Here is a 17133-nt window from a genome sequence, read left to right on the forward strand (position 1 = left end):
ACACACACAACAACGGCCTGGATGATTTGGGAGCCCTTTAAAAATGGCAGGGGGCTCATGGGATTCCCGATCCCATTCCCAGGGTTTCCGATTTTCAGCTGCGCCTTTTAAACGTGTGTGTTGGTTCAGGTCAAAATCTCACACACTGCGCCCCTGTCGCAGGCTCCATATTAGGAATAGGCATGTTCCAGTCCTCCATCATTTTCATGCAGTCAGGTCAATGTTTCAAAGTGCTGAGGTTCACGGCACCTCACAGGTGTCCTAACCCACAATCTGTGTGAGGGATCCATTGAAAGGTAAGTTCAAAGTTTCCTCCTCATGCCTCTTATGCCAAGGTACACCCCCCCAGAACAAAACCCCTTTGGCTCTCATGTCCCTATGCCAAAGTATGCCCCCAAAACCCCATATGCCCCATCATGTCCCCATAACAAGCTATGGCACTTCCGTGACCATTCACCCACAATTCACTGTCGAGAAGCAATGGATCCCATAGCGACAGTAGAATATGCAAAAAAGCTTTTTTAAAAAAGTTACAATACATTTATGAAAATAGCTTTTACTACAGCCCAATAAAAGTGTCAATCATCCAGACCTTCCAAAGTTTCAGTAGAAGTGAAAGCACTCAAAACCTCTTTATCTTGTGTAAGTAATCATTGTGAAATTGACAGAGGAGATCAGAGAACCAGAGCTGTCAATCAAGCAATGTTTTCTCTGAGGCTTAGGTGTTTCTGATGTGGAGATGCCGGCGTTGGACTGGGTTAAACACAGTAAGAAATCTAACAACACCAGATTAAAGTCCAACAGGTTTATTTGGTAGCAAATGGCACTAGCTTTCGGAGCACTGCCCCTTCGTCAGGTGGAGTAGGAGATGGGTCACTCCACCTGACGAAGGGGGTGTTGTTAGACTTCTTACTGTGCTTAGGTGTTTCGACAGGTTCAGAGATTTCTGAGCTCTCAGCCAAGCCTCATTATGTATGATACCTGAGCCCATGAAACGAACATGGAAGTGGCATAGCTTGGCATACAGGGCATGAGTGGCTTTAGGGATTGCTTGGGGGAGGGGGGGGGATACCTTGGCTTGGGGGCATGTGGGGCCATAGGGGTATTTTTGGGAGGGGCATGGATTGGCATGTGGGAACCAAAGGTCTGACTATAGAGGGTGGGAAAGGAGAATGCGTGGCATTAGGAATGTGTGGAGGGCGTGTACAGTGGACTGGGTGTGATCCCACAGCACCAAGGTGGACCTGTTAAACAGCCCATCCTGCATCTGGCAGCCCCTGTGGCTGCCCTTGAACTTTTTCCTTGGTCAGCTGATCCGATTGCCACCCGCACTCACCCTCAATGACAATGAAAATCCTGTCTCTGTCGGCACTCTCTCCTGAAGTGGGCGGGGCAAGCTGGGAATGTTCCCGGCTCCTGCTGCCTGCCTGGAGGATGGAAATCCTGTCCAATAAAACAGACTGCCCTTGCTGTCAAAATAATTCACTGGCTAACTTTTCATTTGTGAGACGTCCAAGCCAAAATGTCCTCCGACCTGCCCTCTGGTCTGTACGGAGTTAATTGATCTCCTGGGGTAACAGGATGGGGCGGCACGGTGCAACAGTGGTTAGCGCTGCTGCCTCACATCGCCAGAGGCCCAGGTTCAATTCTGGCCTCGGGTCACTGTTTGTGTGGAGTTTGCATGTTCTCCCCATGGCTGTGTGGGCTTCCTCCGGGTGCTCCGGTTTCCTCCCACAGTCCAAAGATGTGCGGGTTAGGTGCATTGGCCATGCTAAATTGCCCATTAGTGTCAAGGGGACTTGCAAGATAAATACGTGTGGTTACTGCACCGACATCAGTCCCAGCCAGGCTCTGTCCCCGTAACCCCACGTATTTACCCTGCTAATCCCCCTGACACTAAGGGGCAATTTAGCATGGCCAATGCACCCAAACTGCACATCTTTGGACTGTGGGAGGAAACCAGAGCACCCGGAGGAAACCCACGCAGACACGGGGAGAACGTGCAAATTCCACACAGACAGTGACCCAAGGCTGGAATCAAACCCGGTGCCTGGAGCTGTGAGGCAGCAGTGCTAACCACTGTGCCACCCTTTAATTTGTTATTCCCCTCTTGTTTGCTTTTTGAAAGGGAACTTACTTCAAAAACACCACTAAAAGCCCATTACAGGAAAATTAAATCAAATTAAATGAGATTGCTTTGATTAAAGTGAAATGCCATCTTCAGAGAGGCTGCTAAACATTCTGATTAGCCAAGATCCTTTGGCACACTTCCCTCTACCTCAGTAGTGTACTATATTATGAACAATAATGGATGGCTCTTGAGTACACCTCAAGAGACCATTCCTATGAACAGTAAGGGACCAGAGCTGTGTGTTATCCTCACTCCGACCTCCAAAATGATTGTCAGCGTATTTTTCTCAGGGGCCCATTTTGTTGCTCAAATCTATAGAGATGAGAGGAAGCTAAATGTAAAAGCATCTGGCTTTCAACATGGTTCCCAGGCACATCAGTGCGATAAAGGTGAGGTAAATACATCCGAATGAGCTGCAAAGTGAGATTTGAAGATCTTAGAAATTATGTACAATTATTATTTTTTATTCATTCATGGGCGTCGCTGGCTGGACCAGCATTTATTGCCCATCCCTAGTTGCCCTTGGCGGGCAGTTGAGAGTCAACCACATTGCTGTGGCTCTGGAGCCACATGTAGGTCAGACCAGGTAAGGACGGCAGATTTCCTTCCCTAAAGGACATGAGTGAGCCAGATGGGTTTTTCCGACAATGGTTTCATGGTCATCAGTAGACTATTAATTCCAGACATTTTTTTATTGAATTCACATGTCACCATCCACCGAGGTGGGATTTGAACCTGGGTTCCCAGAACATTAGCTGAGTTTCTGCATTAATAGTTCAGCAATAATACCACTAGGCCATCACCTCCCCTAAATCAATCAGTTTGGCTAAGCGTTTTCAGGTTAAGAAAGCTTCGCCTTCAGTGATTATTAACAACAATCCAATTAAATCACATTTAAAAAGGAATTAGGTAATCAGTTGAAAGAGAAACAAGTCACTTAGACTGGGGATAGGGCCAGGAAATGGGATGTAAATGGAGAGTTGATGAGAAGAAAATTAGTTTCTCAGAACGGCCTTCCCCTGAGCTCAAATCTCGATGGGCCCAATTTTAAATCTAATTGAAGAGGTTTGGAATGAATTAAAATTGGACATTATGGTTCTTTCAGATCAATCCACTGTATTCCAAAGGTGTGTGGGTTAGGTTGATAGACCATGGTAAATTGCCCCTTAGTATCAGGGGGATTAGCAGGGTAAAAACGTGGGGTTATGCAGATAGGACCTGTGTGGGATTGTTGTCAATGCAGACTCGATGGGCCGAATGGCCTCCATCTGCACTGTAGGGATTCTATGATTGTATCAGTGTAGGTCATTCTTTCTAATACTGGTGTGAAACTTACTGTGAAATACAAAAGCAAATTACTCCGAATGCTGGAATCAGAAACCAAAAGAGAAAATGCTGGAAAATCTCAGCAGGTCTGGCAGCATCTGTAAGGAGAGAAAAGAGCTGACGTTTCGAGTCCAGATGACCCTTGGTCAGTTTGACAAAGGGTCATCTGCACTCGAAACGTCGGCTCTTTTCTCTCCTTACAGATCCTGCCAGACCTGCTGAGATTTTCCAACATTTTCTCTTTTGGTTACTGTGGAGTACAATGTTCCAGCTCAAACGGTGTGATGCTTTTACATTTGATGATGTAGCAACTCTTAAGGAATGTGAATTTATCTGGAAGTTTGGCCTCCTTTAGAAATGGTTTGTCAGCTCCCATTGACGCACTGTCTCAGCTGTTACAGAGCAGTGGTTTTGAATCCTCCATGACTTGCCAATGATCTTTACTTCCTGCCTCCATTTGTCAGCCACTATTTTGGCAGCTACTTCTCTGCCCCAATCACCTTATTGAAATGCTGCAATATGCATCTTAAGGCTCGATATAAAATCGTGCTCTCATATAGAGTCATAGAGGTTTACAGCATGGAAACAGGCCCTTCGGCCCAACTTGTCCATGCTGCCCCCTTTTTTTTCAAACCCCGAAGCTAGTCCCAATTGCCCGCATTTGGCCCATATCCCTCTATGCCCATCGTACCCATGTAATTGTCTGAATGCTTTTTAAAAGATAAAATTGTACCCGCCTCTACTACTACCTCTGGCAGCTTGTTCCAGACACTCACCATCCTTTGTGTGAAAAAATTGCCCCTCTGGACACTTTTGTATCTCTCCCCTCTCACCTTAAACCTATGCCCTCTAGTTTTAGACTCCCCTACCTTTGGGAAAAGATATTGACTATCTAGCTGATCTGTGCCCCTCATTATTTTATAGACCTCTATAAGATCACCCCTCAACCTCCTACGCTCCAGAGAAAAGAGTCCCAGTCTATCCAGCCTCTCCTTATAACTCAAACCATCAAGTCCTGGTACCATCCTAGTAAATCTTTTCTGCACTCTTTTTAGTATGTCCAAAGATGTGCGGGTTAGGTTGATTGGCCATGCTAAATTGCCTCTTGGTGTTAGGGAGATTAGCAGTTTAAACGCGTGAGGCTGTGAGATAGGTTCTGGGTGGGATTGTTATCGATGCAGGCTTGATGGGCCAAATGGCCTCTTTCTGCACTGTAGGGATTCGATGATTCTATTTGGCCACTGACCTTTAAGTGACTTTAATCCCCCCCCCAGCAACCTTTTAAGAGTGGTTGATGAGTACAGCAGACTGGTAAGCTCAGTGCCGTGTTCAATATGGCCTGGGGCACATGTCCTTTGTCTTAATTAGGTTGACCCCGAAAGTGTCAATGGGTGTCTCCAAAGAGCAAATCAAAACCCAGCCGCTTACCTCTTGCCTGACTGCAGATGGACCTGGTAGTAAAATAAATCCATATTTTCTCATTAACATTCATCATCCATCGGCCAAACCGTTCTCCTCATTGCATACCTTTCTTCTGCTTGCTCCTGTTGGTTGTCCGCATATTTTTTATTTCACCAGTGAGCACTATCGGTGTGTGTAAACAGCCATATAAATACTGTGGCTATAAGACCAGGTCAGAGATTGGGAATTCTACAGTGAGTAACTCACCTCCTGACTCCCCAAAGCCTGTCCACCATCTATTCTACAAGGCCATGTCAAGGTTGTGATGGGATATTCCCCATTTGCCTGGATGAGTGCAGCTGCATCAACACTCAAGAAGTTCGACACCATCCAGGACAAAGCAGCCCACTCGACTGGCACCTCATCCAACACCTCAAGATGCACTGCAGCAACTCATCAAGGCTCCTTTGACAGCACCTTCCAAACCTGTGACATCTAGAAGGATAGCAGATACCTGGGGGCACCACCACCTCCAAGTCACATACCATCCCGACTTGGAACAACATTGCTGTTTCTTCACTGTTGCTGAGTCAAAATCCCAGAACTCCCTCCCTCCCTCCCTGTCGGGGAACACTTCAGCAGTCAAGGGCATTCAAGCCTCCGATCTTCGGGTAAGTGTCCTCCAAGGTGGCTTTCAAGACACAACAACGCAGAATCGCCGAGCAGAAACTGATAGCCAAGTTCCGCATGCATGAGGACGGCCTCAACCGGGATCTTGGGTTCATGTCACACTATCTGTAACCCCCACCATTTGGCCTGGGCTTGCAAAATCTTACTAACTGTCCTGGCTTGAGACAACTCAGTAAGAAGTCTCACAACACCAGGTTAAAGTCCAACAGGTTTATTTGGTAGCAAATACCATAAGCTTTCGGAGCACAGCTTCTTCGTCAGATGGAGTGAATATCTGTTCTCCAACAGTGCACAGACACAGAAATCAAGTTACAGAATACTAATTAGAATACTCACACCTCTTTAACCTGTGCTTGGCCCTCTCGCCACTCACATTGTCTGTACCTGTAAAGACTTGATTACCTGTTAAGACTCGCATTCCAACCATTATCTTGCAATTGAGTTTGTGTCTATATATGTCGTGTTTGTGAACCCAACTCCCCACTCATCTGATGAAGTAGCAGCGCTCCGAAAACTCGTGCTATCAAATAAACCTGTTGGACTTTAACCTGGTGTTGTGAGACTTCTTACTGTGCCGACCCCAGCATCTCCACATCATCCCTCCCAAACAGCACTGTGGGCGTACCTACAGCACATGGGCTGCAGTGGTTCAAAAAGGCAGCTCACCACCACCTTTTCAAGGGCAATTAGGGATGGACAATAAAAACGCAGACTTAGCCAGCAACACATGAAATAAATTTTTTTTCCAATCAGGATTTTGAGGTAATGAGCTCAGTTAACCTGCAGAACTGACTTGACACAAATACTGAAGCATGTAGGTTGCACCAAGCCGATATTGGTAGAATCTAATGGAGAAGGTAAATCAGATTGAGTACTGTTACTGAGTCTCAACTGCATATAGCAATTCTTCAGGTAGCTCCAGTTTCAGTGAATCAGCCTCAATATATAAACAGTGGGTATTCCACAAGCCACAAATATTAGCTTCAAGTACAAAAATGTGGACAACAGATCCTGTGTGCTCAGGATACAATATAAAGCCGTTCTGGATATTCACATTAAAAAATCACAAAGAAACATTTAGACTTACAATGTCCACGGATCAAAAATCTACATATATAAATGTTTTGTAACCAATACATGAATGTACTCACATGGTATCCTTCCTTTCCTTCTGATTGGTTGGTGCTGAGCAGATGGTCATGTGGCTAGCAGTAACCAATCAAAATGCAGAAGCAAAAGCAGAACCAAAACAAAATAAAGGATGTGGCTTTGACATGGAGTTCCACAGAGTTCACAGCACAGGAACAGGCCATTTGGTCCAACCGGTCTGTGCTCCACACCAACCTCCTCCCACTCTACGTTATCTAGTCTTGTCCGGATATCCTTCCGATCATTTCTCTGTCATATACTTATCGAGATTTCCCTTAAGAGGGATTTACATCATTCACCTCAATTACTGGTGGCTGACGCGATAGTTAAGAAAGCTCACCTACTTTCTCAGGAGTCTAAGGAAATTTGGCGTGTCCGCTGTGACTCTCACCAATTTTTACAGATACACCATAGAAAGCATTCTATCTGGATGTATCACAGCTTGGTATGGCTCCTGCTCTGACCAAGACTGTACGAAATTACAAAGGGTTGTGAACGTAGCCCAATCCATCACGCAAACCAGCCTCCCATCCATTGACTCCGTCTACATTTCCCACTGCCTCGGAAAAGCAGCCAGCTTAATTAAGGATCCCATGCACTCTGGACATTCTCTCTTCCACCTTCTTCCGTCGGGAAAAAAATACAAAAGACTGAGGTCACGTACCGACCGACTCAAGAACAGCTTCTTCCCTGCTGCCGTCAGACTTTTGAATGGACATACCTCACATTAATTTGATCTTTCTCTACACTTTCTCTATGACTGTAACACTATATCCTGGATGCTCTTCTTTCCTTTTCCCTTATGTACTCTATGAACAGTATGTTTTGTCCGTGTGGAAGAAACAATACTTTCCACTGTATCCCAATATATGGGACAATAATAAATCAAATCAAATCAAAAGCACCCTCTGGGCGACGATGGTTTACATTTGACTTCACCAATGGTCCTGTATCTTTCACAGCACATCCTGCTCCTTGAAAGGCACAGGGCCCTGTCTGTTTCCCCAGACCCTCCTGCCTTCGATCCGCTCCCTCTGAACCTCAAGCTCAGTCTCAGGTACTTTGCAATCAGGATATTGGTGACAGTGTGGAGCACAAGATGTCTGACTTACACAGACTGGACTCATTGTCACTCTACAATAAATGCTGAAAAATACTGGCATGAAGGAGTCACACAATCTTTGGATTTAAGCTGCAATGGCCAAATAATCAAAAAAAGATTCAATTCTAGGTGCTTCATGATTCAGTTCTGCCTCTTTACAGTGGATGTGTTATTCTCTTGTTGTTAGCTCTTCCTTGACTTTTGCCAGGTATTTACTTACTTGCTGCTGAATGCCACTGCCACTGTTTCAATTGCCTTCTCAAACTCCTTTTTATCGTTCTCATTGTTCGATTCATAATGGAAACCTGCGGGAAGGAGGCGAATGTTTCAATGGACAAGGTTAAAGTTATCTTCAAAGAATCTTACAATTCAGCGCAGATGGAGGAATATGCCTGAGAGCTTTCCCATCTGTAGCCAAGTACTGTAGAATCATCATCGAATCTCCATAGTGCGGAAAGAGGCCATTCAAGCCTGCGCTGGCAACAATCCCACCCAGGCCCTATTCCCATAACCCCACATATTTACCCCGCTAGTCCCCCTGAAATGAAGGGACAATTTAGCACCAATTTAATCCACCTAACTGGCACATCTTTGGAGTTTGGGAGGAAACTGGAGCACCCGGAGGAAATCCACGCAGACACAGGGAGAACGTGCAAACTCCACTCAGACAGTGACCCAAGGATGGAATTGAACCCGGGTCCCTGACGCAGTAGTGCTAACCACTGTGCCACCCTGTACTTTGACCGGAAGGTAATTCTTGTTTCCTGCTTATATTTTGCTTAATCCTGTTGGTTTTCAGAATATTGTTATTTGATGAGTGAGCGGCATTAACTTGCTGGAAATTCACTGGAGATGAAATTGGAATTGAGATTGAAGATTGAATTGGCAGAAATGTTGAAGCGTCCCAGGTTGATGACCAGAGCTACTTAAGGTACACTCTGCACTGGCAACAGAGTCGGGAAGGCCTTATGGTCTACTGGGGTCTGTATTGAAGTGTGACCTGTGTTGCAAGAGGTCCTGGAACCTATACTTATCTCCCCGAATGAATGTATCTAATATTCCTGTCCTTTTAAACTGGTTCTGAATCTGGCCTGTTGGTGGGAGGAGGTGGGAAAGGGGGATGTCAGGGTAGTGGGGGTGGGGGAGTGACATTCTGCTAGGCTTCTACTGCAGTTATAACACGAGAGTAATGGAATCCTCTCTTAGCCCACACAATTCCGCTAGTCAGAGTCTTTAAGATAGTCTGTAGTAACTATCCCACCACTCTCTATTCTGCTATCAGGCAATGACTTATCTACTTGGTAAAAAAAAATCCTCTGGAAGGAATCTGGTGAGGTGTGTTTGGATATGCCTGACCACGTTACATTTTCACACAGTTGGGCACTGAGAGAAGCACAGTAAAGTCACCCTGTCTCTGAAACTGGGAAGCCCAGAGGGGTTTGAAGGCCTCTCACCTCCCTTCAAACTATTGGTTTCCACACTATAATCTTCGCCCTCCATGTGTAAATCAGGCTTGTTCCGAGAGGACACAATTGGTCACTGATTGTCTCCGGGGATAGGTTTCCACACCACTGGGCTGCTTCTTAGATGTACGAGGCAAGTGTTTTACACAGAGGGCGGTGGGTGCCTGGAACTCACTGCTGGGGGAGGTAGTGGAAGCAGATACATAGAACATAGAACAGTACAGCACAGAACAGGCCCTTCGGCCCACGATGTTGTGCCGAGCTTTATCTGAAACCAAGATCAAGCTATCCCACTCCCTATCATCCTGGTGTGCTCCATGTGCCTATCCAATAACCCCTTAAATGTTCCTAAAGTGTCTGACTCCACTATCACTGCAGGCAGTCCATTCCACACCCCAACCACTCTCTGCGTAAAGAACCTACCTCTGATATCCTTCCTATATCTCCCACTACGAACCCTATAGTTATGCCCCTTTGTAATAGCTCCATCCACCCGAGGAAATAGTCTTTGAACGTTCACTCTATCTATCCCCTTCATCATTTTATAAACCTCTATTAAGTCTCCCCTCAGCCTCCTCCGCTCCAGAGAGAACAGCCCTAGCTCCCTCAACCTTTCCTCATAAGACCTACCCTCCAAACCAGGCAGCATCCTGGTAAATCTCCTCTGCACTCTTTCCAGTGCTTCCACATCCTTCTTATAGTGAGGTGACCAGAACTGCACACGATCGTGACTTGACAAGTAGGATGGGAAAAGAGGGATATGGTCCCGGAAGGGTAGGGGGTTTTAGTTCAGTCAGGCAGCATGGTTGGGGTGCAGGCTTGGAGGGCCGAAGGGCCTGTTCCTGTGCTGTAATTTTCTTTGTTCTTTATTGTATAATTAACCTCAAATCACACTAGAAGAAACAAATAGCAGCGAAGCTGAGCCTAATGGCATTGGGATTCTCCCAATAAAGTTCATTTTCATAATTATTTTTATTCAATCACACAATCTCCTTGAAGAGGCTCTTCAGAATGGTTTGCCAAGATATTCCATTGTAAATGCAGACTGCACACTTTCTGTATTATGAAGAGGAACAGGAGTAGGCCATTCTACCCCTCAAGCCTGTTCTGCTGTTCCATTAGATCATGGCTGATTTACATCTCAACTCCATCCACCCACATTGGCTCCACAAACCATGCCGACCAAAGATGTATTTTTTTTTAATAAGTGTCACAAGTAGGCTTACATTAACACTGCAATGAAGTTACTGTGAAAATCCCCTAGTCTTCACATTCCGGCGCCTGTTTGGGTACACTGAGGGAGAATTTAGCATGGCCAATGCTAAATTCTTTCCGACTATGGGAGGAAACTAGAGCACCTGGAGGAAACGGGGAGAATGTGCAGACTCCACACAGTGACCCAAGCCGGGAATCGAACCCAGGTCCCTGGCGCTGTGAGGCAGCAATGCTAACCACTATGCCATCCTATCTACCAAAGTTTGAAGGAGTTATTGAAGAACGGGAGCAACACGTGAGTGGATCTCATGTTCCTCTTGTGCTGCTGAGTTCAGGAAGTTGAGGTTGATGCACAGCTGACTGAAGAGGAGGTCGGTATCCTGGGAAACCAATAAAAATGGGTCCGCCCAGCGTCTATGTGAATCTTGATATTTTTCCATTTTCCCTGGAACTGGCAGTGTGAGGCCTTTGCTTCAGGATCTGCGCAGGATCAGTGTGTGTGTGTGTGTGTGTGTGTGTGTGTGTGTGTGTGTGTGTGTGTGTGTGTGTGTGTGTGTGTGTGTCACGCAAAGGAAAATGTGTGGCGGGGCGAACGAGCTGAGAGAGTCCGAGTCGCTGTCTTTAATACAGAGAAACGTTCTAAAACAAAAACTCTCTCCGTAATCGGCCAAAAACGGACAGCAAAGAGATATTAGCAAGAACAATCAAAAATCTAGACCAAAGGATTGGTTTTAAGAAGTGTTTAAGGAGGATAGGAGCTTCGGTACAGCATTTCAGAACATGGAACCTGGACTAAACGCAACTCCATTAGAGCTGAGGCAAAGGAACGGGGAATGCACAAGAGGGCAGGGTCAGCGAGTTCTGTGGACAGCTTTAAAACTGGAGGAGTTTACAGAGATCAGGAGGAGCAAGATAGGATTAAGATCAGTATCAAAATAGTGAGAGAGTGCAGAGCTCTGAGGTGCAGAGGGATCTGGCTGTCCTAGTGTACGAATCCCAAAAGGCTAGTATACAGGCACAGCAAGCGATTAGGAAAGCCAATGGGAAGTTACCATTTATTGTGAGGGGAATTGATTACAAAAGTAGAGAGATACAGAGCATTGGTGACACCGCATTTGGAGTATTGGGCTCCTTATTTAAGGAACGATGTAAATACATTAGAAGCAGGTTTACTAGACTAATAGCAGGACTGGGCAGATTGACTTATGAGAAAAGGTTGGAGAGGTTAGGTTTGTGTCTACTAAAGTTTAGAAGAGCAAGAGGCGACTTGATCGAGACCTTTAAGATCCTAAGGGGTATTGACAGGATGGATGTGAAGAGGATGTTTCCTCTTGTCGGAGAATCTAGAACTAGGGGTCACGGTTTAAAAATAAGGGGTCGCTCATTTATGACGAGGATGAGGAGAAATTCTCCCTCAGAGGGTCATGAGGCTCTGGAACTCTCTGCCTCAAAATGCAGTGGAAGCGGAATCTTTGAATATTTTTAAAGATGAACTAAATAGATTCTTGATTGACAAGGGGGTGAAAGGATATTGAGGGTAGGCAGGAATGTGGGGTTGAGGTTACAATCAGATCAGCCATGATCTTATTGAATGGTGGAGACGGCTCGAGGGGCCGAGTGGCCTACTCCTGCTCTGAATTTGTATGCTGGTATGCAAGAGGAATGAAGGATTTCAGATTGGAGGTGAGAATTTTTAAACGAGCAGAGATAGAAACATAGAAAAACTACAGCACAAACAGGCCCTTCGGCCCACAAGTTGTGCCGAACACATTCCTACCTTCTAGACCTACCTATAACCCTCCATCCTATTACGCTCCATGTACTCATCCAGGAGTCTCTTAAAAGACCCTATTGAGTTCGCCTCCACCACTACTGACGGCAGCTGATTCCACTCGCCCACTACCTTGTGTGTGAAAAACTTACCCCAAACATCTCCCCTGTACCTACCCCCCAGCACCTTAAACCTGTGTCCTCTCGTAGCAGACATTTCCACCCTGGGAAAAAGCCTCTGAGAGTCCACCCGATCTATGCCTCTCAACATCTTATATACCTCTATTAGGTCTCCTCTCATCCTTCGTCTCTCCAAGGAGAAAAGACCGAGCTCCCTCAGCCTATCCTCATAAGGCATGCCACTCAATCCAGGCAACATCCTTGTAAATCTCCTCTGCACCCTTTCAATCTTTTTCACATCCTTCCTATAGTGAGGCGACCAGAACTGAGCACAGATGAGGGTATACGGATCCAATGTTGGCCAGCAAGTACTGGGAAAATTAATGACTGGGCCTTGCTGTGGGATGGACATGTTCTTGCATCTAACTGAAGCAATGGGTTCTGTATTGAGCTGTAATCATATTTGATACACAACTCTGATTGCAACACGACATCCCATTTGGACTCAATATAATTGCATAGAATTCCTGGTCCAGGCAGAACTTTGAAATATGGGACAGTGCTCTACTCATACTCTGAATATTGTTAGTCCAGCAAAGCATTAATTTATTGTACACTATCGACTCCATAACCTGTGTAATATTTCATATAATTGCAGATGTTAACTTACTCGAACAGAAGAACGGAAATGAACTAAGGTGCAAAAATTAGAAATTGTCATTCTCTTAAGAGTCACCTTATAGAGATTCAGACACAACTTTCTTGAGAAATGCATTATTAGTGTTTTTATAAGGATTTAACTGTGCTTGAAAATTACAATGCAAGGCAGAAGCAGCGTCTAAGCCATTTTTAGGGTGGCACGGTGGCACAGTGGTTAGCACTGCTGCCTCACAGCACCAGGGACCAGGGTTCAATTCCAGCCTCGGGTAACTGTGTAGAGTTTGCACATTCTCCCCGTGACTGCGTAGGTTTCCTCCAGGCTCTCCGGTTTCCTCCCACAGTCCAAAGATATGTAGATTAGTGGTTTGGCCATGCTAAATTTCCCCTTAGTGTTCAAAGGTGTGTAGGTTAGGTGGATTGGCCATGCTAAATTGCCCCTTAGTATTCAAAGGTGTGTAGGTTAGGTGGATTGGCCATGCTAAATTGCCCCTTAGTGTTCAAAGGTGTGTAGGTTAGCTGGATTGGCCATGCTAAATTGTCCCTTAGTGTCAGGGGTATTAACAGGGTAAATATGTGGGATTACGGGGATAGGTCTTGAGTGGGACCGTTATCAGTGCAGGCTCGATGGGTCGAATGGCCTCCTTCTGCACTGCAGGGGATTCTATCCTATTCTATTCTGTGACGCAGCCTTTACTCGATATGTCAATATATTTAGACCCACTGAGATGATTGACTGTTGAGAAATGGAACAAGTCAGGATTAAGGAAAGCATTTAAATTATTTAAAAGGCTCTGAAATATTGTCAACTGGAGGATTATTTTCACCGATTGCAATTTCCTCACACACTACTGCTGATTTATTGGGGTTAAGGTGTCACGGCTTGTTGCATAGTTTTGCAATCTGACAAGTTCAGCCTGACAAAATGCCACTTTGGGCACAGTGGCAGATAGGCTTTCCATTAATATCAAACAACTCCTGAATGCTCTATTGTGTCTCTAATGTAACTGTCAGGTTGCTAACTAACCTGAATGAAATGACAAACATAGCCCTCAATCCTGCAGTAAGCTAACAAAATTCACAACCTTTCAATCAGTGCCATTTGAACTCTTGACCTTAGCACATAAAAAGGTGCCACCTGCGCACCATATGTGTCCTGGCCCTGAGGTAAAAGAAACAGCTGGAAGGATTTGGCTTCATTTGTTTTGGCAGGCCCCAAACAATGAAGCTCCCTCTATGATGTCCCCTGATTCTTTCTTCCCCTCCTTTTAAGTGCTCACGTTATCTTCAAGATCAACGGGTTACTCTGTGAATATTAGATTAACGCCGGTTGAGCCTTTCTCCCCCAACCTCTTACCTTTCACTTTTGAAATCAATGTGCCTGCGGCAGTCAGTGTCTCCACGGTATTGAGAAGCGGATATTTGTTGATGACTTGTCGCAAGATCCTCAGCACTTCCCCAAGGCACTCGTGAGCGATAGGACGCCGCGTTTCTGTTTTTTCTGGAGAAGAAGTAAAAGTCCGGAGTTAACACCGCACATATTTGATGATAATTCTGGCGAATCATCGACGCATTTACAACAGCAAACCATACATGATCCTCAGTCACCACATTATCTGATCTATTCCCTCCCCAATCTGGCCAGCCTTGTGTTTTCAGCAATTTACGTCTATTTTGGCCTCTTGTGCCTCTCCGACCTCCATCACTCCTAGGCCATCAGCTCTGAAAGTCCCCCCGCCAGGCATCGCCAACTCTCTATTTCCCTGCTTTAGGTTTCTCCTTAATATCTACCTAGAACCATAGAATAGAATCCCAACAGTGCAAAAGGAGGCCATTCGGCCCATTGAGTCCCCGCCAACTCTCCGACAGAGGACCCCACCCAGTCCCTTTCCCGTAACTCCACGTATTTACCCCACTAATCCCCCTAACCTACATGTCTTGGGGCACTAAGGGGCAATTTAGCATGGTCAATCCACCTAACCTGCACAGCTTTGGACTCTGGGAGGAAACCCACGCAGACACGGGGAGAACGTGCAAACTCCACACAGACAGTGACCCAAGTCAGGAATCGATCCTGGGTCCCTGGCGCCGTCAGGTTGCAATGCTAACCACTGTGCCGCCATATTGGTCCAAAGTTTTTGTCGCCTGTCCCTAATATCTTTTGTTTGTGGCTCGCCGTCAAATTTTATCTTCATTTGTAAAGCAATTTAAAACATTTTTCCATCTTAAGAGCTCTCTGTAAATATAAGTTGTTGGTTTCAAATGCTGCTGATAAGGTGCACAGAAGGTGTGTGAACTGCAATCAGTAGCTAATTCGACTCTAACTAAAATTTTACTGACTCAAAGAATGAAGAGGAGGATTTACTCGGCTAATTCCAGCTCAGTGAGGGACGCTCTCAAGCTTGAGGTGGCCGCCGCAAAGGCACAATGGGGAAAGGCCACCGGTTAAAGCCTTTCAACCAAGGCAGACCGAGAGGGACAGTGAGGGTAAAAAACCCTCGGGCTGCCTAACTGTGTGCATCTGTGTAAAAGCAGCACACAGTGAAATGTGTCGAATGTATGTAGTCTGGTGAAGAACGGTAATGTAATGTGTGTAATGTCTTGGAACTGAACACAGTTAAAATAATGAAGTTAAGGAAATTGTAAATATGACTGTTTTTCACGATTTGTGATGATTGGAAATGCTATTTCTGTAATGTTTTATTTATGAATAAAGTATATTTTTGAATTAAAAAAATATTTCCAACTCAATGATCTGAACTTCTCCAGTTCAAAGCTGGCACCATTAACACCTCTGAATTACGATGCTGTATAATGTCAGATTGTAGCTCACGGTAACAGAATAGATTCTTTAGTCCAACCACTAAACTGAAAAGGCAGTCCACCAATTGCAATGCACCCAATTATCGGCCGGATTTTCCAGCCGGTCATGCCCCACCGCTGCCGCAGGCGAGGTTGGAGAATTTAGCGTTCAGCCAGATCGCCGTTCACTGCAGCGGGAACCAGAAACTCCCGCTGGAGTAAACGGCCAGAAAATTCCAGCCATATCATAGAAATCATAGAAACCCTACAGTGCAGAAGGAGGCCATTCGGCCCATCGAGTCTGCACCGACCACAATCCCACCCAGGCCCTATCCCCACATATTTTACCCACTAATCCCTCTAACCTACGCATCCCAGGACTCTAAGGGGCAATTTTTTTAACCTGGCCAATTAACCTAATCCGCACATCTTTGGACTGTGGGAGGAAACCGGAGCACCCGGAGGAAACCCACGCAGACACGAGGAGAACGTGCAAACTCCACACAGACAGTGACCCGAGCCGGGAATCGAACCCGGGACCCTGGAGCTGTGAAGCAGCAGTGCTAACCACTGTGCTACCGTGCCGCCCGGCCGCATATGTCACAAGACTTTTCATAGAAACCCCTACAGTGCAGAAGGAGGTCACTTGGCCCACTGAATCTGCACCGACTCTCCAAAAGAGCATCCAACCCAAGACCCACCCCCTCCCCTCCGCCCTGTCCACTTAACCAACACATCCTTGGATACGACTGAGCAATTTAGCGTGGCCAATCCACCTAACCTGCCGATAAACGCAAAATACTGCGGATGCTGGAATCTGAAACAAAAACAGAAAAATGCTGGAAAATCTCAGCAGAAAATCTTCGCCAGAGCTCTGATAAAGGGTCATCGAGACTCGAAACATTGGCACTACTCTCTCCCCACAGATGCTGTCAGACCTGCTGAGATTTTCCAGCATTTTTCTGTTTTTGTTGCCACCTAACCTGCACATCTTTGGACTGTGGGACGAAACCGGAGCACCCGGAGGAAACCCACGCAGACACGAGGAGAACGTGCAAACTCCACACAGACAGTCACCCAAGGCCGGAAATGAACCCGGCGCTGTGAGGCAGCAGTGCTAACCACTGTGCCACCCCCATTTGCCCTGCTTGACTCTATTTCGCTCCCAGTCTGTTTCACTTCTGATTTTTCTTTGCACTAGAGATTGAATGCTATAAAGTTCTTCACGACACCAGACAGGGTCATCATTACTTTTTGGTCACTTCAGTAACTTTCTTCTGAAAGTAATGCTGTTAAATTTCTGCCTC

General features: G+C 45.8%; 1 protein-coding gene across 4 annotated transcripts in view; it reads right to left on the bottom strand.

The window, feature by feature from the left end:
* LOC144479526 (rho GTPase-activating protein 45-like) overlaps window positions 1–17133 on the bottom strand; it is a 223979-nt gene that overhangs the window by 79128 nt on the left and 127718 nt on the right. For all 4 annotated transcript variants that reach the window (XM_078198311.1, XM_078198310.1, XM_078198308.1 and 1 more), the window contains 2 exons: window positions 14382–14525; window positions 8020–8104 (listed from right to left, as the gene is read on the bottom strand). In XM_078198311.1, the coding sequence (XP_078054437.1) occupies window positions 8020–8104; window positions 14382–14525 (229 nt within the window). The remainder of the gene's footprint in view (window positions 1–8019; window positions 8105–14381; window positions 14526–17133) is intronic.

The sequence above is a fragment of the Mustelus asterias genome, chromosome 26, assembly GCF_964213995.1.
Source record: "Mustelus asterias chromosome 26, sMusAst1.hap1.1, whole genome shotgun sequence".
Lineage (NCBI taxonomy): Eukaryota > Metazoa > Chordata > Chondrichthyes > Carcharhiniformes > Triakidae > Mustelus > Mustelus asterias.